This window comes from Ictidomys tridecemlineatus, chromosome 6 (genome assembly GCF_052094955.1).
Source record: "Ictidomys tridecemlineatus isolate mIctTri1 chromosome 6, mIctTri1.hap1, whole genome shotgun sequence".
Taxonomy (NCBI): domain Eukaryota; kingdom Metazoa; phylum Chordata; class Mammalia; order Rodentia; family Sciuridae; genus Ictidomys; species Ictidomys tridecemlineatus.
The window spans coordinates 122,693,201-122,719,946 of record NC_135482.1 but is presented as its reverse complement, the minus strand read 5'-3'; the positions used below and the strand labels follow the sequence as shown (position 1 = coordinate 122,719,946).

Here is a 26,746-nt window from a genome sequence, read left to right as displayed (position 1 = left end):
ATACTTATGAAACATATAATAGTATTAAGGTTAACATAGGCTATCATAAAAGTTGTGAAGTTTTCTATTTGTTCATGTTATTTCACAAATTAAGTGAATTTAGGGCAAATGAACTACCTACCATTTCTTAGGGTTTCTTCCGTTGTATAAATTCCAGCTTGTGCCTTCTTTCTTTTTACTTTTTTCTGCTTTGTTAGTAGTAAACTTTTCATCCTGGGTAATAGCTGTCACATCTAAAAAGGCTGTTGTTTCCTGTTATAATAATATATTTCCCAGTGAGTAGTGAGTAGTGAAGTGTTTTAGATTTAGGAAAGCTCCAGTCATTTGTTGAATGAGCATGTGGTTGAATCTGCTGTCTTCTTTTATAGCGTCTCATATAGGTGATCATTTAATTTCTGCTTGGATTCTTCTGGTGTTTTGATTCATTTGCTTTACTTTCTAACATCTTTAATAAAGGTTTATAACATTATTCCTCATATTGAATCCAAATTTGCCTCTCATGAATGAACAAATACAGAGTTTATCTCTGATGTCTATATGTGGTTAAAATATCAGGTCAGTATGGAAGAATTATGGCTCTAATTTTCTAGTTACTCTCCGTAGTTCTTATTGATAGAATAAAATAGCCTTTCTTTGTTATATTTTCATCGTCTTTCAGCTTCTTACCCATGCTGTTTATCCCTTGGAATCTATTCTGTTTCTAGAGTTCATGATCTTCCTGTTTTAATTTGCATGGGCAACTTTAATTTGGCCCATAACATTTGTTTTTACTGTGTTTCCAATTGCATGTCTTTCTTTTACATTCTTTGTTCCTTTTGTAGACTCTGGTTTTTCTGGTGTTTTTCCTTCTAAGAATCTTTCTCTGCTCTAGTTTCTACAAGATGGTTGTTGGCTTGGCTTGGTGTTAAATGCTATCTTGGGGCTTGCCTTCATTTCTCTTCTGGTCTGGACCCTCTATCTCATTTAACAGCTTTATTTTCTTCTCTTAATTTCATCCCCAATTAACCCCCTAATGTCTTTCTGTGTGGGTCTAATTCTGTCATTATTCTTGATAGATCAGGTATAACTAGGTCATAACTTGTATATCTTCTTTCAGGACTTTAAAAACAGCGACCCATTCGTTAATTAGCATTGTTGCTGTCTAGGATACTAATGTTGGTCACATCCTTGTTATTTATTGTACTCTACATTTTTTTCTGAAGATGTTTATAATTTTCTCCTTAACTTGTTATTTTGAAATTATATAACCACATTTTAAATTTGTGTTTCTTTCTCCTAAGCATTCCATGACCCCTCTTATATTTCAACTTGAAAAAATATTATTTTATCAATTATTTTACAATTTACTCCCTTCTCCAGTTATGAATTTCTATTAATTCGATTTTAGAAGTTCTTATAACTTATGTTCTTTGATACAGTATTTTTCTGTCTGTGGTTTTCTTTGCTTTCTGGGAGACACCTTCACTTTTTGATCCAACTCTCCAATTTAATTGTTTTATTTTTACTTTAAATTTTTTTTTTTACATATTAATATTTCCAAGCATACCTTCTTTCTTCTGGTTGTTCCTTTGTTGTTGTGGAGTGTGAGGAGCACCTGTAGGCTTCACTACACACACAGATGGAGTGATCAGTAGTTCTGTAACAGACCTGTGGTCAGCCTGATCTCTGCCACTGGGGCCTTTCATGGGTTAGTCCGTGAATCCACAACCTCACCTCAAATCTGTGGGGCAGTCAACACACTTCTGTGGAATCTTTCTTAGAGTAACTATCTTCCTTTGTTCTACTTACATACAAGCACACCTTTATCTTTTTTCTATTAGTCTAGAAATTATATTTGCTCATGTCCCCCTCCTGCCATGATCTTTGTTGTAGAGTTTCAACACTTTTATTTCTTTTCCTGTCATTTTAAGTGGGAGTCCAGGAAGAAGTGAGCCATGAATGTCTATGTCTGCTCCCCTTTTGAGTCACAGTCTTGCCTATTGTTAATTGTGATGGAGGGCTTTCTTCTAAATCTTTGTTCTTTCTGGATAAGCAGTTCCAATTCCTTTACCCACTTCAGATAGGATGTTTATATATTCATATTTGATTTTCTGCCAGACTGGTTGTCCACCTAGTTTATAAATGAGTCCCTTAAAATGTGTCATTGTATCTGTGTACAGGACTCCACGTGCATTTTCTTTTCACCAATCATGGTAATGGGGAATAGCTAGATCCATTTTTGCACACACTAAATTTTGGTTGTCATCTAAGATCTTTTTTTTGGGACAACCACCTCACAATAAATTAACTCTGCTCTTTTAGTCATATCTTTATTCTGAATGGTAAACATTATTTGTTTTACAAAGTATAAACTAAGTTATCTTAATATTTATAAGAGTATATATATTTAATTTTTGAATGTTTTTATGTTTAAAAAATGATAATACTCATCTTTGCAATCTAGCAGTTTTTAAGTAAAATATTGAATATTTGTTAAAATGCCAACCAGTTAAGACTGAAATTTTCCATTAAATAAAAGTTTTAACTTCCAAGGGTAATTGCTTTTGTCATATCAGATCTAAGATCTGGAAAGACTAGGTGATTCTACTCATGTATAATCTTACCTTTACTTTCTAATATATTCAAGTAGAACATTAGGGTTTTTTAACCTAATGACCCTGCATCAAGCCAAAGCATATGCTTTCACTTGAATATTTTCCTGTTGTAAAACGATAGTGTTATATTTAAAAAAAAGAATGATAGGCTTGCTTAAGAAACATTGACAAATGGCTGTTATGAAATAGAAAGTGAACATATTGGCATCTATTTAAATTTCCAGGTTTTTTTATATGGATGCTAATACAATGAAAGAAGGAATCTAAGACTTAACCATCCATTCTTTTACTGAGCTTCTAGATTTCCCCTCACATATTACTTTATCCTGGATCAACATTTTAAAATGTTTGTTTTAGCCAAAGAGCATAGTGATCTTAATTCTTATCATGATTATTAATTTTCAAGATTTCATTTGCAACCTAAGATGTCTTATTTCCTTATGTGTTAATTATACAGGCATCCATTTCTTTGGACCTGGCAGCTTTTCAAAATATTTGCCAAATCTTAGATAACTGAAAAGTGAAGTGCAAATTTCATTTTTAGGAATTTTGAAGAAAGATGTTTGTATATTCATAAAATTTCCTTATATAATTTTTTCATAAATTGCAATAATTGTGTATGTATATATGAATATATGTGCCTATTTTGTATACATACATGTTGAAAATGATGCCCATATATATATATATTAAACTAAGCACAGAAATATATGTACAGATATGTTTTAAAATACTAGACAGTGCTCTTTGCAGGCAATATCAGAGTTTCTGACTGAGGTTAAAGAATACATGTAGAAAAATATTTCATAATGTAATGACTACTTATAAGTAAGTGTTATACATTCTCTTTGTATGCTTTTTTTCATATAAATTGCAGAGGATTGAGGAACAGACATTCTAAGACATAAATAACATCTGTTTGATGTTTGGAGAACTTTTAAGATTTAAAATTAAACAAGCAAAAGATTTAAATTAAGCCATCTGATTTTTTTTTTTTTATGATGCTGAGGATTGAAACTTGCATGTGAGCAAGCACTCTACAAATGCGCTGTATCCCCACAAAGCCATCTGATTTCTAATCTGTTTAGATAATTCTTAAATTATGTTTTCAATATGAAAAAAGTCAATGTAGAATCTTCTGAGCCCATTAGACAGTTTTATTTTTATATTTTAAAATTATTCCATAAAAGTGACACAGTTTTGAAGTTGAAAGATTATTTTCTCTTTATTCAGATCTAGCTTTTGGAAGTTGTTTCCCATTTTAAAAAAAAAATTGTTTTTCAAGAACAGGTCTTTCTATGTTACCCAGACTGGCCCCAAATTCCTAAGCTTAAAACAATTCTGCTTCTGCCTCACAATTAGCTGTGACTATAGGTTTACATCCCCACGTTGGCTTAAATTTTTCATCATGGTAATGGATCCATAAGAAAAAGTGCTTGCTAATGTTTTACTGACTATTGACTATTTCATCCTGTTGAAATCTGCAAATATACAGCTTTCAAAACCTAGTTGATATTAATAAATTAGTCAAAAAGCCAGAAATTTTATAGACATTTTTCTAAAGATAAAGTCATTAATTTTCTCTAGGCCAGTTTTCAATGAGCATGTCAGCAAGCCTGATATCAAGTTCATGCCTTAAATTGTGGCATAAAATATTTTAATTCAGCTTAAATTTAATGACCACAACGCTATTTTAGATTGTTTATTAGTATTCCTTTATACTTTAACTCAGGGAGGTAAGTAAGCATAATCATTGCCTTTTTGTAGCTAAGAAATGTAGACTTGACTAAAGACAGTTAGTTTAGGTCAGTATTATTAAACTTTGTATTCATTGGAAATGACCTGGTTACTTTTTAAAAGTATAGGTAGTACCTGGAGTACATGCTTAGCATGGGCAAGACCCTGGATTGTATCTGCAAAACAAACAAATCAACAAAGAAGTACAGATTATTATCAAGTTCTCCTATTCTCTTCCCACCATAGTCAGGATTCTGAAATCAGGAGTGAGCACTTGCATTTTTATCAACTCCCCACCAAGTGATTCTGATACATGTAGTATTCTCTTTACCAGTGATACCACCCTTGGCTGAATATTAAAATCATCAGAGGAGTCAAAAAATTCTAAGGCCCAGTCTGTACTCTAGAAATTCCAGGTGTTAAGACTCATGAATATCCTATGGGTTCTGTGATATGCATCAAACACATGAATAGTACCATGAATTGTACCATGTCAATAATTTTGGAATTCCATTGACTAAGGAAATCATTAAAAGTAAAAGTTTCAGTCTTGAATGGGACAGGAAAAACCTCTTTTTCAGTGCTCTTTGATAATATGCTGCCAGGTTGGGAAACTCATTGAAATCCAATTGTTTTATTGAGAAACAGAAGGGAAAAGTCAGTCCTGAAGTTATTTGTGATTTTCACTATAAATTTTCTGGCATTCTTACTATATTTCTGTTATTTTCATATAATTAAATTATTTTAAACCTTTTTTTGGTGAAATATAAAGCACACACAAAAATTATATAAAACAGCTGGATGTGCACATAGAGCACTAATCTCTAGGATATATAAAGAACTCAAAAATCTTAATACCAAAAAAACAAATAACCCAATCAATAAATGGACAGACACTTCTCAGAAAAAGATAGAATCAGTCAACAAATATATGAAAAAAATGCTCAACATCTCTAGCAATTAGAAAAATGCAAATCAAAATTGCTCTAAGATTTCATCTCAGCATGGCAGCTATTAAGAATATAAACAACAATAAATGTTGGTGAGGATGTGGGAGAAAAGGCACACTCACATTCATTGCTGGTGCAGCCAATATGGAAAGCAGTATGTAGATTTCTTGGATAACTGGGAATGGAACCACCATTTGACCCAGCTATCCCACTCCTCGGTCTATGCCCAAAGGACTTAAAAACAGCATACTACAGAGACACAGGCACATCAATGTTTATAGCAGCACAATTTACAATAGCTAAACTGTGGAACCAACCTAGATGCCCTTCAGTAGATGAATGGATACAGAAAATGTGGTATATATATATATACAATGGAATATTACTCAGCATTAGAAGAGAATAAAATAATGGCACTTGTAGGTAAATGATGGAGTTGGAGAATATAATGCTAAGGGAAGTTAACCAATCCCCAAAAACAAAATGCCAAATATTTTCTCTGATTTAAGTATGCTGTTCATAATGTGGTTGGGAGAAAGAGCATGGGAGGATTAGATGGACTATATATAGGGCAAAGGGGAAGGAGGGGAATGGAGGGGACATGAGGGTAGACAAGATAGTGGAATGGGATGGGCCATCATTCCTCTAAGTACATGTATGAAGACACAAACATACAATCAGATACATGAAAAATTGTGCTCTGTATGTGAATATGAATTGTAATGCATGCTGCTGTCATATATAACAAAATAAAATAAATAAATAAATAAAATAGCATAGCTGGATGCTATTTTCATAGTCCCAACTACTCAGCAGGCTTAAGAGAAAGGATCCCTTGAGCCTGGGCAACATGGTGAGATTCTGCTTAAAAAAAAAAAATTATACAAAACAGTATATGGTTTAGAAATGAGATAGATATCCCCCAAAACCTCTTGTGTTAGCTGGTCGAGGTGGTGCAGGCCTATAATACTAGCACCTTGTGAGGCTGAGGCAGGAGGATCGCAAGTTCAGAGGCAGCCTCAGCAAAAGTGAGGTGTTAAGCAACTCAGTAAGGGCCTGTCTCTAAATAAAATACAAAAATAGGACTGAGGATGTGGCTCAGTGGTTGAGTGTCCCTGAGTTCAATCCCCAGCACCATCACCCTGCCCCCCTGCCCCCCCAAAAAAAGAATTAAAAAAAGCCCCTGTGTTAATGCAGGAATAATCAGAGGTACAAAATAAGATTATGAGAACAGCAACCTAATTAGTCCATCCTAGTTGAAAGGGCTGGGTGGTACCTATAGGCAAATTGGGGCATGCTCTGGAGTGGTGCTTCTTCCCTGTGGCCCCTTTTCCACCCTTTCACTACTTTTTGGCTGTAATGAGCTGAGCACCCATCCTTTATCATGAAGTTCAGCCTTATCTCCAGCCCAGAGCAATCAAACTGACCTACCATAAACTGAACCTCTGAAATCGTGAAACAAAATAAACTTTTCCTCCTCTTAGTTGTTCTGGTTGGGTCACAGCAACCAAAAGCTGACAAACACAAACAATAACATCAGCTTAGTGTTGTATCACAAAATAAACACCTGTGTGACCACTGCATAGCTTAATAAATAAAATTTAAAGATAGAACATTGTCAGTACCTAGAAGAAACTGATTTGGGTCACTGCACTTCCTACTCTGAAAGGTGACATTGTCTCAACTTCATTGTTAATCACTTCCTTGCTTTTCTTCATACTTTAACCTCCTAAACAGACATATCTGACACCATCATTTAATTTTGCTAGTTTTAAAAAACATTATATATAATGAATCTTATTGTACATATTTTTTTCATATGTCTTCTTTACAAGACATACATATCCTTGCAGGTAGCTGTGGTTTGTTCATTGCTGTGTTATGGTTCATGATGTTAATATGTTGCAGTTTATCCATTTTAATTTTACTGGACATTGTGGCAATTTGTACTTTTAACCTATAAAACATGCTTTTTATAAGTTATTTATTACCAACTCTGCTTTCTCATAATCCAATACCCAAGGTTTGCCATGATTTTATTCCAAATTTATTGTGATAATATTAAACATGATAGTAACATGATCACATTTATCTTTTAGCTGTAAAAAACTGGCCTACAGCCAGGCATGCTGCCACACGCCTATAATCCCAGTGGCTCAGGAGGCTGAGACAGGAAGATCACAAGTTCAAAAAACTAGCCTCAGCAAAAGTGAAACGCTAAGCAACTTGGTGAGACCCTGTCTCTAAATAAAATATAAAATAGGGCTGAGGATATGGCTCAGTGGTCAAGTGCTCCTGAGTTCAATCCCTGGTACAAAAAAACAAAACAAAAATCTGGTCTACATTTAAAGCATAATATAGATAAAATGGACATAAGAATTATCTATAAAGTTTTTTTATTTGTCCCTTTTAATTAGAATCTATTTTAATATATTTATACAAAAATGGAATATATCTTGTTCTAATTAGGATCTCAGTCTTGTGGATGTAACACAATGTTGAGATTCTCATATATGTACATAGGAAAGTCGTATCAGAGCCATTCCACTGTCTTTCCTATTTCTATCCTCCCTCTCTTCCCTTTATTCCCCTTCATCTAATCCACTGAACTATTCCTCCTCTTTCCATCTTTTTGTAGGTTAGCGTTCTTATATCAGAACATTTGACTTTTGGTTTTTTGGGGTTTGGCTTATTCACATAGCATGATAGTCTCCAGATCCATACTTTCACCGGCAAAATGTCATAAAGTTTTCTTCTTTATGGGGAGTAATACTCTCTTGTATATATGAACCACATTTTCTTTATCCATTCATCTGTTGATGGGCATCTAGATTGTTTCCACAGCTTGGCTGTTGTGAATTATGATGCTGTAAACATTGATATGTTGTGTCAATGTAGTATGCTGATTTTAAATCCTTTGAATATATACCAAGGAGTAGTATAAATGGGTCAAATGGTGGTTTCATTCCTAGTTTTTTTGAACAATCTCCATACATCCATTTACATTTAAAACACTAGAGGAACTAGATATAATAGGAACATACCTCAATGTTGTAAAGCTATATATGACAAACTGAAGGTCAATATCATTCTAAACAGAAAAACTAGAAGGATTCCCTCTAAAACAGGAACAAGACAGGGTTACTCTTTTTTATCACTTCTATTCAATATAGTCCTTGAAACTCTAGCCCAAGCAATTAGGCAAAAGAAAGAAATTAAAGAGATATGAATAGAAAAAGAAGAGCTCAAACTATCTCTTTTTGCCAATGATATGATCTTATATTTAGAAGATCCAAAAAACTCCACCAGAAAACTTCTAGAACTCATAAATGAATTCAGCAAAGTAACAGGATACAAAATTAATACCCATAAATCAATTGTGTTCCTATATACCATTGATTAATTTCACATTATATTTATCATACAAGTACCTATTTTTTCTAAAGTTCCATTCAACACTCACCCTCATTTTTTTTTCCTTTTGTTTCCTTGTTGTTTTTGTTGTTGTTTGCTTAGTGTATCCTTTTTAGGACACTTTTGCATACCCCAACTTTATGAAAATATTTTCCAATGTTTTCTTATAGAAATTTTACCTTTCAAATTTAGATAGATGATCCACGTGGGTTTTTCTCTTTTTTTTTTCTTTCTTTCTTTTTTTTAGTATGGCATGAAGTAGGGAAAGATCTTTCTTTTTCCCTCTGCTCTTTTTACTAGGGCTATCCATTTGACTCAGCATCAAAAGATTATGCTTTTCCCAATATACTGTAATACCATCTTTGGCATATATCAAGTGACTGTGTATGGGTCTGTTTTCTGAAGAATCTCCATACTATTTTCCATAATGGTTGCACCAATTTGCAGTCACACCAGCAAGGTATGAGTGTACCTTTTTCCCCACATCCTCACCAACATTTGTTGTCGCATGTATTCCAGATAATTGCTGTTCTGACTGGAGTGAGATAAAATCTTAGTAGTTTGATTTGCATTTCTCTGAATCGCTAAAGATGTTGAACATTTTTTTATATATTTGTTGATTGAGTGTATTTCTTCTGTGAAGTGTCTGTTCATTTCCTTTGCCCCTTTATTGATTGGTTATTTGTTTTTTTGGTGTTAAGTTTTTTGTTTTTTGTATTTGTTAGCAATAACAAAGCAATCTAAGTGCTATGTTATACTAACATAACAAGTTGTGCTTTATAGGCTGTTGTGAGATTACATAGTAGGAGTCCCCAGTATAGAGTAGTGTTATGGAAGGCTCCCCAGATTAAATGATATTTGGATTGAGAGCTGAAGAATTAGTAAAGATAAAAACAGCAGGAAGAGAAGATATTCTAAGTAGAGGAAAGATAAAGATCTAGATGATATATGTTCCTCAAAATAATTCAGCTCTAAGTTTCTGAGGAACCTTATGCACAACAACAGTAGAATTTAAGTACTCTCCTTAGGAAAAAAAAATGAGAAAAAGTAATTCAAATAATTTTCCATAGGACTTAATTCTTTATAGAACCCCAGTTGATGAAAGTAGGGAGAAGAGCATGATGTGTTTACTTTTGAGGCATTTGATTTGTTGGTATTTCTTTTGTTATTGAACCACTCTTCTCTTCTTTCTGTGATACTATACCCATCTGGTTGTTATGCCTCTGATCATTTTTCATCAGACTACTTCAGCCATTCTTCCTCTTCTGGCCACACGGAAGTTTTGTTTCTCTGACTGTCAGCTTTCTCACTTCTCACTCCTCTCTACTTACCCCAGATGGCCTGGTCCATACCTGTGAAATTTATTATGTCACTGTGTGTGTATGTGTGTGTGTGTGTGTGTATATATATATATATCTTCCCCTAGTTCCTGACTCAGAGCACTAAAACTCTTGTAAATTCCTGAGCAATACTCCTGAATGATGGTAAAATCTTTTGTTATAAGATCACAAAAGTTATCTTTCCTGTCACAAAAGCTTCTAAAACCCTTGAAATCACTAGCATGTGATTCATTTTTGTTTTTTTGTTTTCCTTGTGTTAATGAGATAACTGATTGGCTGAAAACTCCACAGAGCCTAAGATAAAGGCTAGTTGCCAGATAATCATGTGATTTAAGGATTGGAACTTTCCTTCCCACATCTCTAAGGAAAAAAGTTGGAGATTAAGTTAAACACTAATGGCCAGTGATTTAATAAATTGTGTCTGTGTAATGGGATCTCTATAAAACTTATGACTAAGAAGGTTTAGAGAGCTTCCAGGTTAGTGAAGATATCTACATTCTGGAAGGGTGGCAAACTCCAAATATCTCCAAATACAGAAGCTTATGTACAAAGAACACTTTCAGACCTTGACCTATGTACCTCTTCATCTCACTTTTTATCTGAATCTTTTATATTTTTTGTAAACAACTGGTAATAGTTACATTCTATGAACCATTAAAATCTGTGAACTTAAGAAGGGTCATGGGAACTCTAGTTATAACCAGGTGAGAGTGTGGAAACTTACTGCTTGTGATTGATATATGAATTGAAGTCCAGTCTTGTATAACTGAGCCCTTAAATGCAATTGGTTAAATTAATGGCAGAATTGGATTAAATTACAAAACAGTTGATATTTTTAGAGAACTGGAAAATTGACTGGTATAGGGGAAATCTCCACACATTTGTTATCAGAAGTGTGAGTAGAAAAATAGTTTTCATTTTAACACCCATGTCTCTGTCGCTAATATGTTGCCAAATCCCAGTCATTTATTTTAGAAGACTGTATTATATTATGGGCTTACACATCTGACAATTGGACTGTCCTCTATAATGTTCTTTATGCACTGTAAATTCATCATTTTCAATCCTAAGCACATCTTCTATACTCTAAAACATGATCCCATTATATATTGTCGAGATAAATAGTGTTACCAGCTAACCAATTGCATAACACAAAAATCTAGACCATCACTTTAGATTCCTCTATGTCCTCTGTCTTACTTCCTATATCTAACCATCAACTACTTCTCATTATATCACCTTAACATCTTTCAAAATGACCTCTTTTTTATTTCTATATACTGTATTAGTTCAAAATTTCATTATTTTTTCATAGGTCATGGCCTACTATTTTGGCTGTCTCCTAGCTCTGCTCCCTGTGGTTCCTATTGAAGTGATTTTTCTAGAATTTATACAATCACTCACATGCTTACAACCCTTAGTGGTTCCCTGGGACTTTCAGAGTATGGTACATATTCCTTAGTTTACCATACAGATTTTGTATTATATGGCATCTGCCTACTTCTCAGACCTTTTTTTCCCACTTTTTTATAAACATCTTGTCTAATCCAGGTATGATGATTGAATCTACTCTTTAAATTGTTCTAGTTTTCTTATCTTCACATCTTTAGACATGTTATTCCATCTACCTAGAATGTCTTTTTTTCTCCTTAAATCATTTCATACTTGTCCTTCAAACTGAGCTCAGGTATCTCTGGAATATCTTTCCCCAGGCTGTTGTAGAATCTCACCCGTACATTCTTGAATTATTATTTAGACATAGAGTCTCATTGAGTTGCTAAGTGCCTTGCCATTGTTCAGGCTGGCATTGAACTTGAGAACCTCCTGTCTCAGCCTCCCAAGTGGCTGGGATTATATGTGTGTGCCACCGTACCCAACCCAACATGATGTTTTGATAATGTATACATTGTAGAATGTTTAAATCAAGTCATTTAATATATGCGTGACCTCATATATTTCTGTGTGTGTTAAGAACACTTAAAATCTCAGCAGTCTTCAAGTATTCAATGTGTTTTATTAATGATAGTCACTACGATGTACAATAGATCTCTTGGACATATTCCTCCTTCTACTTGAAATTTGTGTCCTTTGGCCAACATCTCCTCAATACCTCCCATACCTCAGTTATTCTGTTTTAAAAATAAGGTAAATAAGGTCATGTGATGGATATTATTATCCAAAGTACATGTATGAAGACACAAATTGGTGTGAATATACTTTGTATACAATCAGAGATATGAAAAATTGTGCTATATATGTGTAATAAGAATTGTAATGCACCCGCTGTCACATATAAATAAAAATTAATTTTAAAAAATAAGGTCATGATCCTCTAAATTGATTTCAAGACCTCAGTTTGAAAAACAGCCTTGTGGAACTGGGTTTTGGTATCAACAAAAATTGGGATCAACTTCTTTTTGACCTGTGTGATCTCACAAATGATGATATTTTTTTCACAGTTGTGGGATTAAATGTGATGATGCTTCTAAAGAAATTAGCACAGTGCCTGATATATAATAAACAATAAATGTTCTGTACTTTGGGAAATAGTTTTATTCCCCAAATAGGTGTATTCAAGCTAATACACAAAAATTAATATATTCTGTAAATTCTTCAAAATTTTTATCATGATAACATCTAAGAGGGAAAAATACAGAAACAGTTTCACCTCTTAAAAATTGAAATTGCTATATAGTAGTTAATTTAAAAATACAATATAGATATCAATCCAATTTTTATTTAAAATGTCATAAATAATTAGAGTGGCAATAGGCTATTGAGAAATTGGAAAAGAAAATTAATTTAGAACCGAAAATTCAGTAACGTAAAGCCTGTGTTGGAGGAAATCAGCTTTAACTTTACAAAGCAGTAGGGCTACTTTAAACATTCTTTGGGTTTGGGTGTATATCAGTGGTAGAGTTCTTGCCTGGCATGTGGAAGGCCCTGGCTTCTATAACCAGCACTGCCAAAAAAAAAAAAAAAAAGCTTTGAAAAGTCACGTTTAGGAAAGCCAACAGCATAAAAAATACTAAAATGAAATCAAGTAACTTTTTATGTTTTACCTTTTTTATAGGTGTGTGGAAGTAGTGAAAGCTTCTCAATATGTAGAACTAGCCAATGATCTGGAAATAAACAAAGCAATTACATACTTGAGACAGAAAGACTTTAACCAAGTAAGTTTAAAAAACAATTTTCAGTGAAATTTCTTATGTTAATTGGTCAAAGCAATGAAAACAGGGAAACTCCTTCCTAGAATAAAGTTACTTGTGATTATTCTGAAGTTTAGTAAATTTATGTCTATAATTTCCAATAATATAATTTTAAATTTTCATTAATTTTTATCTTAAAATGTAAATATTTTTCTTATCTAGTTGCTAAATTACCAAACCATATTCTAGTCTAGAGAGTAATTTTCCCTTGAAGTTTTCAGATTTCCCCAAAGCAGTAAGACTTTCAGAATCAGGGATCGTGCTCAGTGAGGAAGGAAGACTAAGAATGCAAATAGCAGCCAAATGCACTTCCATCCTGCTGTCCTCTCCAGAGAAATTCTTGTCTGCTGTTTAAATATTTGACTTACTCATTTACTCTGCACTGGAAATGAAAAGGTCCCACTGCTAGACATGGGGTTAGAACCCTATGGGTCTCATTGGCGCTACTGCTACCTTGATGTCTTGGGCAGAAGTGGAGTGTGTGCTATGCCTTCCATAGTCTCTCAAATGGGACATAACTGAAATAAAACCAGAAAGCTTAGTTAGCCTTAAGAAAAAGAGGGGCTACCAAAAGAGAGTAGGCGGAATGAAACTTGATTTCCTAGTTTGTAAATCAGTGATTAGTGTCCTGCAGCTAGAAAACTCAACTCCTCCAGATTAGATCAAGAGAGCAAGAGCCGGAGAAAGCCACAGCATCTTCCCCACATCCTCTCCAACCTGTATTTTCAGTTTTTCTTCTTATTTAAGGACCTTCCTCTTATCTCTGAGAAACAGAAAGGACTAATCACTCTTCAGGGAAAGGGAAGAAAACCATCTATTCAGAAAATATGAGAGTAGAATAAAGTAACCCCAACATTCATGTAGTAATTATATGAGTAAAAGAGTGCAATGTTTCTATTGCATGTATTCATTTACTATACTTAATTAGTTTAGCATTTATAAAGCATTAAAATACTTTCAAATATTTTTTATGAATGTGACGTGAACTATTATAGATGATAAAAGGAGAAAACCATAATTGTCAGTTTTCTCTTGATGTTTTATTTTTAAATGTTCTTTTTAGAAAGGATGAACAATGCATTACAATATTTTGTTTTAAAACTGTGTCTGTCAAGGAATATGTCCTCTTAATTTTTTCACATTTAAATTTGTTTAATCCAGATCTTACTGTCTGCTTTTATCGCTGTTCTCATTTAAAGTATGTTTTATGTCATTTGCATGTTCAAGTTTTTAACATCAATTAGTTTACCTATATTTTTAAAATGCCAGTTCTGCTTGCTTTTCAACATTGCTGCTTTCACTTTGTGTTTCTTTTATTTGTATATTGTAAGTATGATGAGGTGTGTATAGTATAATCTTAATTTGAAGGGAACACTGTCAGTCTAAAAAGGATTAAGTCGGTACTACCTGTAGTTTACAGAAAAGAATTCATGCCTTCTAAAGGCTATAATTCTGAAATTATCCCTATTTTTTTTTTAAGAAAAGATGCTGAAATCAGAGTGTAATCCTTTGAAATGGGATGGTATTTGTAGCCAACTTTGTAATAGAGGAAAAAAACACCACCCAAATAGTAAATTTTGTAATAGTAAATGAAATAATGCGGCTGGTCTGGAGGCCACCAAGAGCAGAGAGTCAGTCTCAGTAGAAGACTGAAGCCAGGAGCTAGAGGCATCACCAGGAAAGAAAATGAAAATGGACATAGAGCTAATTTCCTAATTTGGGGGGGGGGAGGGAATTAAAAATACAATTAGTGATGTTTATTTTCTTTGTTTTGTCATTTACAACTAGTTTTAACTAAATTTAATATTGATATTCAGTGTACTTTTATCAGTTTCATTTATAAATAATTTATGACATTTTACTTTTAAAAACAGATATTAGATAATGTATTCATGGATATGTAAAGAACAGTTGTGAAAACATATTATTTCAGAAATGAAACTGAGCCAAAAAATACCTGAGAGTGTTCCTTTTACTAGAATAGTTAATAGTATAACCTTTTTAGAATATTTCATAGTTTAAAAACTTAAAGTATGAAATATATTCTTACTGTGTCAAATGTTTTTAAGTAGATATTTAAGTTCTAAATACTTTCATTAATTCTTAAGAAATAGCTTTGAATTGCATGGCTTTTTTATGTGTTACTTCAATTTTGGAAGAAACCATTTGAGAGAAACTAGTTTTTGTTTTTTAAGTGTAGCTTTAAATTATTATTTTTGAATTACAAAGGAGTAATTAAAAAAATTGAGGGGCTGGGGTTGTAGCTCAGTGGTAGAGTGCTAGCCTAGCACGTGTGAGGCACTGGGTTCGATCCTCAGCACCACATAAAAATAAATGAATCAAATAAAGGCATTGTGTCCATCTACAACTAAATATATATATATATATTTTTTTTTTTAATTGAATTTTGGGCTGAGATTGTGGCTCAGTGGTAGAGCACATGCCTAGCATAGGCAGGACCTGGGTTCAATTCTTAGCACCATATATAAAACTAAAAAAAAAAAAAGGCATTGTGTTGTGTCCACCTACAAAAAATAAAATAAAATAGATATTCTCTCTCTCTCTCTCTCTCTCTCTCTCTCTCTCTCTCTCTCTCTCTCTCTCCTTTCTCCTCTTTAAAAAAATGAATTTAACATATTTCCTTGACTACAGAATGAATGGCTACCTTTTTAAAAAATTACTATTGTTATTTGTTAGTTTTCTTTTTGTATTCCATTTTAAGGATGTCATAAATTCTAGAGAACAGCTTTCTTTTTCTGTGTACTTTATCTCAGAGAACTTAATGAATATATGAATTATACTTATTTACATGCCTTATATTTTGAAGTAACACATTTATTCAAAGTGAAATGTGGCTTACATAACTTAGAGATTCAAAACAGCAGGGCTTTCACATTAATACCTGTAGAAGTTATGTAAAGTATCCATGAAATGGTTTGTATAGGATGAGCAATAGTAGCAACAATAATTTTTGAAGTGAGTTTTAGAAATTTTTTTGACAGTTATATAAAATTCTTCTTAAAAAATAAGTGAGGAACACAATCCCAAAAGTAAGGATGTGATGTTTGGGTTTTTCTTTTCCAGTGTTACTTTGTGGAATTATAAACAACTGCCCTAGAAACTTCTAACAGTTTTCTTTAAAGTCATCAAAAACCCTTTAAGATAATAAAAATATAACAATTTACTAATATTGTAACCAGAATATATGCAATCTAGTATTTTAAAATTATCTACCCTTCAAAAAATTGAGTTGACATGCTGGCTGGTATTTCTATCACAGAAGAATTTGTCAAACACTTGGAGTAGCTAAAGCTGATGACTACTGTAAAAGCTAAAGCAGGATTTTTGCTTGAACATGACTGTTTACCAGGAACAGGAGGCACCAAAAGCATTTTCTATTTGGTAAATGTTCTTTAAAAGAAGGAAAAAAAGATAAACTCATTGCTTTTTGCTACCTGTTTCGTTCTTTCTGATATTATGCTGTAATTTCCAGGTTGAATACTCATTCAGCTTTCATATAAGGTATCTGGCCATTCCACACCTTATTTGGGTAACATTATCTCAGATTTGCCAGATGATTAAAAATATATTTTCATTTCTCTTGATTTGAAAATGTAATTTTATTTGGATCTACTTCGATCATTTTTTATAATATTCCCAGAATTATTTTTTAAAAATTATTTTTAGATGTTAATGAACCTTTATTTTATTAATTTATATGCGGTGCTGAGAATTGAACCCAGTGCTTCACACATGCTAGGCAAGCGCTCTACCATTAAGCCACAATCCCAGCCCCACCCCCCCCAAATTATTTTCTGTTACTGGTTTTAGAAAATTCTCAGCCATTGATCTTTCTTTCCCTTTTGGAAAAAGGGAACTTTTTCACTGTGTACTCATATGTCTCTTTTATGTTCTTTTTTAAGATTTTTTTTTTTTTTGCCTTGCAGTTATCTATTTGAATATTTTCTAAAATTTTGGCCTTAAAGTTCTGGTTGACTCTATGGTTCTCTCTCTTCAAAAACTACTTTTAGTATTTTATATAATTGTTTTTGTTATTCTCTGTGGAATACTGATCTTCTAAGGTAGTAATAGTCAAAAGAAAAAAAATTTTAGAATATTTTGTAAAGAGCAAATAATATTATGTCTATTAGGTAAAACCTTGCAAGCCATCGTTCCCACCCTATTAGGTAGGAAGAACCCTAAACTACTTCACATGAGTCACAAGACTTTAGTATTCACTACTGACTTTTCTTTATCACAGTCCTCTCTTCAGTTATATCTAATCTGTTAAACCCATCTAATATTCTTAATTTCAATTATTATATTTTTAGCTTCAGAATTTCTGTTTTTTATATTTTATGAAATATAAGTCTTGAATAAAATTTCCATCTTGTTATCTGTTTTCTTGAGCACATCAACCTATCCCTTTTGTACTCTTCCGTGGTCTTAATCCTCCATATTGATCTTTTTTTTCTACCCTGAGCTTGAGTACTGTCATTTACAATGATATTAACTTCAGATATTCCATTTCTAGGCAGTAGATACCTTAAAAATGTTTGAGAAAAAGGACAGTAGAGTGAAAAGTGCAGCTGCAACCAACCTTTCATTCCTTTATTATCTGGTAAGTTTTATTTCTAACAATTAAGAATTGTTCATGTGTTATTTTTATATTGCTGAATATCTACCTAAGAATCATGCCTAATGAGAGGATCCCCAAAAAAAGAGTGATGGAGAATGTTAAGTGGAATGTGAGGTGTATAGAAGATCCGATCATGGCAGCTGCTGGACTTGGGTGTTTGCAGACATGAGTGAGAAGACCATCTCTAAAGGAGATGGGAGGGAGAAAAATTGTGGTAGTGAACATCATAAAATTATGGAACTACAGCTAAGGTGTGAGCTAGAGATATCTTTCAACTCCTTCCTGTTAGTGGTGAAGAAAAATATTTTACAGAGGAGTACCTCTGTAGAGGTGAAAGCTTAGATCGAGTATCGTAGTACTGTAGATGGAGTATCATCTATAACAAGCATTTATTAAGTGCCTACTGACTGCAAATCATTGGGAATGATTGTTTCTTAATTAGTAATGATTGTTTTTTAAATTGGGAATGGTGGGTAAGTAGATGAGGGAAGGTTCAAAATAGAGAACAATAAATTAATGTTGGTAATAAGTACTAAGGCATTCAGAAAAGACAAATAACATTTTAGTTTAGGATTTTCAGAAAATATTTCATAGAAAAGTTGGTTCTTCAAGGTCTGAATATAACATAGAAGCAAGAAAGTGATGGGAAGGAAGTATACAAAACAGTGATTGTGTTTTGTTAAATTATATCCAGTCCTCTTACAACTTATGATTTATGCACCATTGAGAATCACTGTTGTGCTGACCTGCTGTTATTAATGGAAAGGTACTATCCCTTATGTGTGCTAAGATAAAGAAATAGATGAAAGCTACTGGTTAAAAAAAGACTGCAGGGCTGGGGTTGTGGCTCAGCGGTAGAGTGCCCGCATAGCATGTGTGAAGCCCTTGGTTCAATCCTTAGCACCACATAAAAATAAATAAATAAAGATATTGTGTCCATATACAACTAAATATGTATATTTAAAAAAGGGGGGGGATCCAGTATATAGAAACTACTGGCAGAAGAGTAGTGCCAGTTGCATGTCCAGAGGGTGCTGATTAGGGGGGAAAGAGGCTGTATGTTTTTGAATATATTTAAAATTTGTTTTATATTAATGGTGATACATCTAGAGAGAAATGTCCAGGAGGCATATGAACTGATCTCAGAAGGGAAATTGGGATTGGAGATAATATTCAGTGGTCATCTCTGTAGAGGTGAAAGCTTAAAATTGAGAACTAACTTTTGGATATATAAACACTGAGGAGGCAAGAGTAAGATTCATACTGAGAAGATAGGAAAACAACCAAGATAGCATGATGTCTTTGAAGTAAAAGGTGGCACAAAGAGAAAGTAAGCAGCATTGATTCACCAGAGGGGCAGTTCAAAAGAATGGAACTTTAAAAAGGCCCCTGATGCTATTTAGATTGCAGATTCAAAATACAAAATGGAGATTTCTCTTGGCAGAGCTCTTCACATCAGTTTCAGGGGTAGGGTAAGAGGGTTAGGGATGGGAATTCGAAACTGGAGGGAACAAGCAGAATTGAGCAGAAAGACAAGTTGGGCTATAATGCAATCCCCAAAGTCCTTGCCAATCTTGGATGATGCTCTGAAGGTAGAATATCCCCCATTGGGGTGCGGGACTGGGTCTTTATACCCCTGCATCAACCAGTCACCGAATATAGCCTCCCCACCAGGAAGAGGGCATTCACAAAAAGTAAGCAAAATAGTTCTCTGTCATTCTCTCTCTCTGCAGCCCAGGGTAATTTCCAGAGAGGTCTGCAAGCTCAGGCTGGTAGACAGCAGCATTATCAGCACTTGTAAAAGACAAAGCTAGAGGGTAAAGTGCAGTATCTAGTATATCCATTAAATTTTGAGCTTAGAAAGTCATGAATGAATTTTGTGAAAATTATTGAATTGGTAACCACATCTTCACCAAGTTTGATAAATGTATTGGAGAAAGCTAACAGCAACTTTTAAGGAAGGAAGGGAAAGAACTATTGTATTTGCAGAGTTGTTTGAGCATCTGATCAGTAAATTATTGTACCTGACTCTGAGGAAAGAGATTATAACCAAAAATGTTATGACATAGCCAGGCATGGTAGCACACACCTGTGACCCCAGCTACTCAGGAGCCTTTGAGACAGGAGAATCACAAGTTTGAGGCCAACCAGGCAACTTAGCAAGTCTGTCTCAAAATAAAAAAGTTTTTTAAGAAGGCTGGGGATGTAACTTAGTAGCAGAATATCCCTGGGTTCAATCCCCAGTGCTACATACATCACAAAAAGTAGTTATGACACAAACTGATGAGTCTATTATATAGTAGTATATGATATATAATTGAAAGTATATTATTGTTATCCAGGATATATTTCAGTTTTCTGTTGCTGTGTAAAGAACTATCCCCCAAACTTAATGGCTTAAAATGACCATGTATTTGCTCACATTCTGCCTCATGAGCTAGGTTTACCTGGGTGTTTCTTCTGCTGGTCTTACATAGGGTTACTCCTTTAGCTCCCATCATCTAAGATTTCACTGAAGCTGCATGTCCAAATGCCTCTCTTCAAGATATCTAGCACTTGTTTGGTGAGGACATCACAGCAGGAGAATCCCAAGCTTCTTATGTGGCACAGGGTTCCATGAGAGTGAATCTCAGTGCACAGGTACATATTAGGCTCTTGCATGCATTGAGCTTATAACTATTTTTTAAAATATTTTTATTTTTAGTTATAGGTGGACATAATATCTCTATTTTATTTTTATGTGGTACTGAGGATGGAACCCAGTGCCTCCCTCATGCATGGTAGACAAGCGCTCTACCTCTGAGCCACAACCCCAGCCCAGAGCTTATAACTATTTTATTGGGCAGATCAAATAGGGGGTAGAACCATTACTAGAGCACAACTGCTGGGAGGTGTGATCCATTGGGGACCATTATTGTAACACTCTGCCACTACCTGCAATTGTCTTTTCATAAGCCTCATGTACTTCCTCCTTCCAAGACACATCAGAGTTTCATCTGTTTCACCATATCAGGCTCAAAGGCAAGGATCTGTGGCAGGTCTGGGTAGATGGGGCTTTCTCAGGCACAGTTCCTCTTCCCTGTGAAAGATCTTGAGCCAAAGATCTGTGGATGAAGACCCGTTGTTTTCCCCTTTATATTTAACATAATCTCAATCTTGCTTTCTACCCAGAGAAATTTGTGGCCCATGGGCCTACTTTTATTTTATCCTGGATCTGTTCCTTTACTTCAAGTTAGTAACTCTTTTGTCAGTCTGACTCCCTTAAAAACGTGGAGGATTTTCTATAAGTCTTATTGAAGTTAATTTCATGACCTAAAAGCCACATTCATAATTCCTTTCAAGACAAAACCCTTTTTGCTTAGGTGTACAAGCTGTCAAATAGAGCCCTGAGGTCATAGAAGCCTTTTTTTCTACCTGAGAAAGTAAGCAAAACAGTTACTTTAAATCTTTCTGAGATGTTTACAGAAAGTGTTACAACCATGCCCTTGAGTTGATTGTACCCTGCATCCATTTCCTATTTTGAGAATTTTTTGCCACCAAGATAGACATGAAATAATTTTATTTTCCAACTCAGAAAATCTTGCTTCTTTTGTACTTCCTCTAAGTTCTGTCTGCAAACTGAATGATTCTGTCTTTAGCTTGTCTCTCTCTTCCTCTGCCTTGTCACCCCCAGTTAAAAATAAGTTCATTGGCAATTTCAATATCCTGCTAGAAATCTCCTATAAGTATCAGTTTTGTCAGTTGTTTCACAACTACCAACATGACTTGTCCTTTACACAGCCTCTGATAACAGTTTCTTCCTGACTTTCCAGGTTCCAGTCCCAGTTCACTTATCTCTCCAGTCCCCAACAGCAGCCCTTCACATATTTTATAAATTCTTCCTGCTGCCTAGTACAAAAGACAGTGTTGTGTGTTTTAGTTTTTATGACAGCAGCACCTACTTGTAGGAAACAGTTTAAATGAGTCAAAGTCCACCCAAAATCTTGTACATGAATGTTTACAACAGTATTATCCATAATAAACAAAAGGTAGGTAGAAGCAACCCAAGTATCTATCAGCATCGAAGGGATAAACAAAATGGTATATCCACATGATGAAATGTTAGTCAAACGTTAAAAAAAAAAAAAAAACAGACTACTGATATGTACTATAAAAACTTTAAAAATAGGCTGAGTGAAATAAGCCAGACACAAAAGGTCACATGTCACATGATTCCATTTATATCGAATGTCCAGAATAGGCACAAAGATAGAAAACAGATTAATGGTTACTAAGAGTTATGGAGGTAGGAAAAAATGGAGAGAGACTACTGATGGGTATAGGGTTTCTTTGGAGGGTAATCAAATATTCTGTAAGTAGACACTAGTGATAGCAGCACAACTTTGTGAATGTACTAAATGCCACTTACTTGGACATTTTAATGATATGGTTAATTTCATGATATATAAGTTCTATCTCAGTTTTTAAAAAGTTTAATGGGGGACAGTCATTGTAGTTGTTATGAGAAAAGAGGTGTGGACACTAGATCTTCCATAGTTGTTCAGGAGCCTTGATGGTGAGGTACAGAGGAGGGCTGGGATCTGAGGAGGAGTCACCATCAATTGGTAAGTAGCAATGACACCCAGCTGCCACAGTAGGACCTGGGGACCATCATGGGGAATATCTGTTGGAAACTGTGGCTTCTGCACAGCCGCCTCCTAGGGGTCTGCAGTGAAGCCCTGCCACATAGCAGGGAGAACACACTTGGAAAAAAGAGTTTGATATGGAGTGGAGGTCGGCGAGGATAGGCTGGCACTCATGGGCATTGCTCCTGCAGAGTGTGAAGGCCACTAGCTGTATTAGTTCTGTATTCCAGATGCCATTCAAGTTCCTTTTATAGCCATATCTAGGCAAGAGTCAGACAAAGAAGAGCCTGACCTGGCACAGGCTACTTAAAAACAGATTCTGCCAGGCCCATTGCATGCCTATAATCCCAGCTACTCAGGAGGCTAAGGCAGAAGAATCAAGAATCTGAGGGTAGTCTAGGTGATTTAATGAGACTCTGTCTCAAAATAAAATTTAAAAAAGGACTGGAGATGTAACTCAAAGGTAGAACACTCAGGCTGAGGTTATAGCTCAGTCATGGAGCGCTTACCTAGCAGGTGTGAGGCACTGGGTTTGATCTCAGTACCACATAAAAATAAATAAAATAAAGATGTGGTGTCCATCTACAACTAAACAATATTAAAAAAAAAAGAACACTCCTGGGTTTGATTCCTGGAACTGCAAAGAGAGAGAGAGAGAGAGAGATTCTTATGGCTCATGTGAGTGATGGCAAGGTCATGATTAAGCATTTGGCAGTGAAGAGGGAGAGAAATAAGAGATTGCTAGAAGTACAGAGGCCTTGTGGGTGATGCAGCCAGTGTGCAGGAGCAGGGAGGACAGGGATGCCTTTCTATCTATTTCAGTGCTTCAGGTAGGAAGGGGAGCACTGCAATAAATGAGGACATGGAATTTGGGCGTTGAACATGGTACCACCTACATATAAATAGTGTTACTCAAACCATGAGACTGGAGAAGTCAGTCATAAGACACTTGGGTGGTTGAGCTTGACAAATAAAAATCTTCTGTAGAAATAGCCTATCAAAACCAAGATATTTAAAATACTTGTTTCTGTTCATTGTTATCTACAATTTGAAAAAATATAGATGAGTGTAATGGGTATAGGGTTTCTATGTGTGTATGATGTGTGTAACTCAGAACAATATGAAAAGCTATTTGATGAAACTCAATTTGTATATCTTTTATATTTTATTTAGGAAAATGATTTTGCACAAGCCAGCAGCTATGCAGATTTAGCTGTGAACTCTGATAGATATAACCCATCAGCTCTTACTAATAAAGGGAATACAGTTTTTGCAAATGGTGATTATGAGAAGGCAGCTGAATTCTATAAAGAGGCTCTAAGAAATGATTCTTCTTGTACTGAAGCCCTTTATAATATTGGTAAGTGAAACAACAAACAAGGCTGAAGTTGCTTTTTGTATTATATTTTTAGTTTTTTTTTTTTTTTTTTGCTAACTCATTAGGAGGAGAAGTTGACTTCCTTCCAACAAAAAAATTGAAAAGACCTTGCCTCTGAGATTACAGATTATTCTGAATATGAAATTAATGATTCCAAAGCTGTGCATATATAAAATTTGGGTTGATGCTGTTACATTGCCAAAGAAGCTTTTTCAATTTCTGTTCTACCACAGCATGTAAGACTAATTTCACAAATTCTTATTGATATTGAATAATATAATTCTTTTTAACCTTTTCCAAATAAGTAAGAATCTTATTTTCAGGGCTGGAGTTGTAGCTCAATGGTAGAGCACTTGCCTAGCACATGTGAGGCACTAGGTTTGATCCTCAGCACCACATAAAAATAAATAAATAAAGGTACTGTGTCCATCTACAATTAAATTTTTTTTTAAAAAAAAGAAGTTTCAAATATACAATAAAAGGCACACAGTAAACGTAAATACTCATAGTACCTTTCACCCTAGTTTAACACATTTTAACATTTTGCTATATTTACTTTAGATTTTGTTTTTAAGAAACAAAATATTGCAAGACATTAAGGCTCCCCGCCATCTCATTCCCTTCCCTGCTTTCAGAGGTTACCTGAAATGGGCATCATTGATCCCTGGGCGAGTTTGTAGTTTGCAGTGTTGCAAACTAACATGTTTACATAATACTGGGTCTTGTTGAAGTTTCTTTTAAAGTTTACTTCTGCTTGCATACATATTTTTTGCTTTTTTTGAGTTTTTTTTTCTTTTATTATCTTTTTCCATGTTGTGACTTCTCTTTAGATATCTAATCCTCTTGGGCTGTCTATTGGTATTTAGCAGTTTGCAGCTAAAAGCTGAGTGGATGGAGTCTGAGTTCGTGAGAGAGGCTGATGGACTGGCACTCAGTGCAGGCTGTCTGGTCTTTTAGTTGGGAATATGTCCTTTAGTCATTTGGATCTTTTTTCCCATAGGAGACTCTTCAGTCTCCTGCCTAAAAGGAGAAAGAAAGACCTGTAGCCAGCCTTGGAATAGTAGCAATTTTAGATGGAGTCAGAAGAGAAAGTCTCACTGAGAAGTAACACATCATTTTGGAAGGGACAGAGGGTGTGGCATTTGGTATCTGGAAAGATCATTTTTGACACAGGGAAGAAAAGAGCAAAGGCCTTCATGTAAGAGCTTGCTTGACTAGATAGATGCTTATTTATTCACTTAATAAATTTTTACTGTTTTCTCTACTCATTATTGTCTTTTTCAAATGCTGGGGATCATATTCAAGGCCTGGCACATGTTATGCAAGCACTCTGCTACTAATCCATAGCCTCAGCCCTCACTTTTCTACTTTGACTTTGTTTATAATTTCTTTTGTAAAACAGAAATTTTCTCTTATTAATATAATCAATTTTCACTTCTTAAAAATGAATGTTTTGGGGGCTGGGGTTGTGACTCAGAGGTAGAGCGCTCACGTGCGGGACCCTGGTTTTGATTCTCAGCATCACATAAAAGTAAATAAGTGAAATAAAGGTATTGTGTCCAACTACAACTAAAAAATAAATATTTTTTTAAAATGAATGTTTTTGTTCATTGTTTTTTGAAGCCCTTGCTTTCCCTAAGATTATAAAATCATTTTCCTATACAGGTTGAGCATCCCTTATTCCAAATGCTTAGGACCAGAGGTGTTTGGGATTTTTTTTTTTAATACTTGCATATACATAATGAGAGATCTTGGGGGATGGGACCAAGTCTGTACATGAAATTCATTTTCATTTTATATCCACCTTATTCACATAACCTAAAGGAATTTTTTAATATTTATTTTTTAGTTATAGGTAGACACAATATCTTTATTTATTTTTTTAATTTTATGTGGTGCTGAGGATCGAATCTAGTGTCTCACACATGGTAGGTGAGTGCTCTACCTCTGAGCCACAACCCTAGCCCCAACCTGAATGAATTTTATATGATATTTTAAATGTTCCTGTGTTTTTATTCTGTCCTGTCACATGAGGTCAAGTGTAGAATTTTCCACTTGTGATATGTTGAAGCTCAAAAGATTTGGAGCATTCAGATTTTGGAGCATCTTGGATATTAGGTTTTCAAATAAGAGATGCTCAATCTATATTTTCTTTTCATATTCTTACAACTTTGCTTTTTCTGTGTAGTTTCAAAATAAACTTTGAATTTTTTTAATGAAATGAGAATCTATGTATTTTTTTTCCTTCATATATAATCAGTGGTTCTGGTGTCACTTATTACTTGTTCCTTCCGTTCCACCTATTTTTTTTTTTTTTTTTGTGGTGCTGGGGGTTGAACCCAGTGCCTTATGCATGCAAGACAAGCACTCTTATCAACCAAGCTATATCCCCAGCCCTCACTGATTTTTAAATGCCCACTAACTAAATCCTATAGCTGAGTAAATTTCTGAACTATATATTCTTTTGATCAGTTTATCTGATGCTTTTCCCCCTACTCCCACCCGTCACACTTTTAAAATTACTGAAGCTTTGTAACATGTTTGGTATCTCTGTGGAGATTCCCACCTACTATCGTTCTTTTTAAAAATTCTCAGTTCATCTTCATTTTCTCTCCTGAATGACTATTTACATACATTTAAAAATTCAGTCTGTACTTTGAGTGAATTTATGCTAATAATAATGGTTATAGATTTTCCTTTCTTTTTTTTAAGGCCTTACTTATAAGAAGCTAAATCGACTGGATGAGGCTTTGGATTGTTTCCTGAAGCTTCATGCAATTCTACGAAACAGTGCCCAAGTTCTTTATCAGATAGCAAATGTGTATCTTAATTTGTGAAACCTAAGGACAGTTATTAATTC

General features: G+C 34.4%; 1 protein-coding gene across 6 annotated transcripts in view; it reads left to right on the top strand.

The window, feature by feature from the left end:
• The window catches only part of Ift88 (intraflagellar transport 88), a 127,441-nt gene that overhangs the window by 45,375 nt on the left and 55,320 nt on the right, over positions 1 to 26,746 (top strand). For all 6 annotated transcript variants that reach the window (XM_021735480.3, XM_078015702.1, XM_021735481.3 and 3 more), the window contains 4 exons: positions 13,109 to 13,208; positions 17,779 to 17,865; positions 23,682 to 23,868; positions 26,599 to 26,707. In XM_021735480.3, coding sequence (XP_021591155.1) covers positions 13,109 to 13,208; positions 17,779 to 17,865; positions 23,682 to 23,868; positions 26,599 to 26,707 — 483 coding nt within the window. The remainder of the gene's footprint in view (positions 1 to 13,108; positions 13,209 to 17,778; positions 17,866 to 23,681; positions 23,869 to 26,598; positions 26,708 to 26,746) is intronic.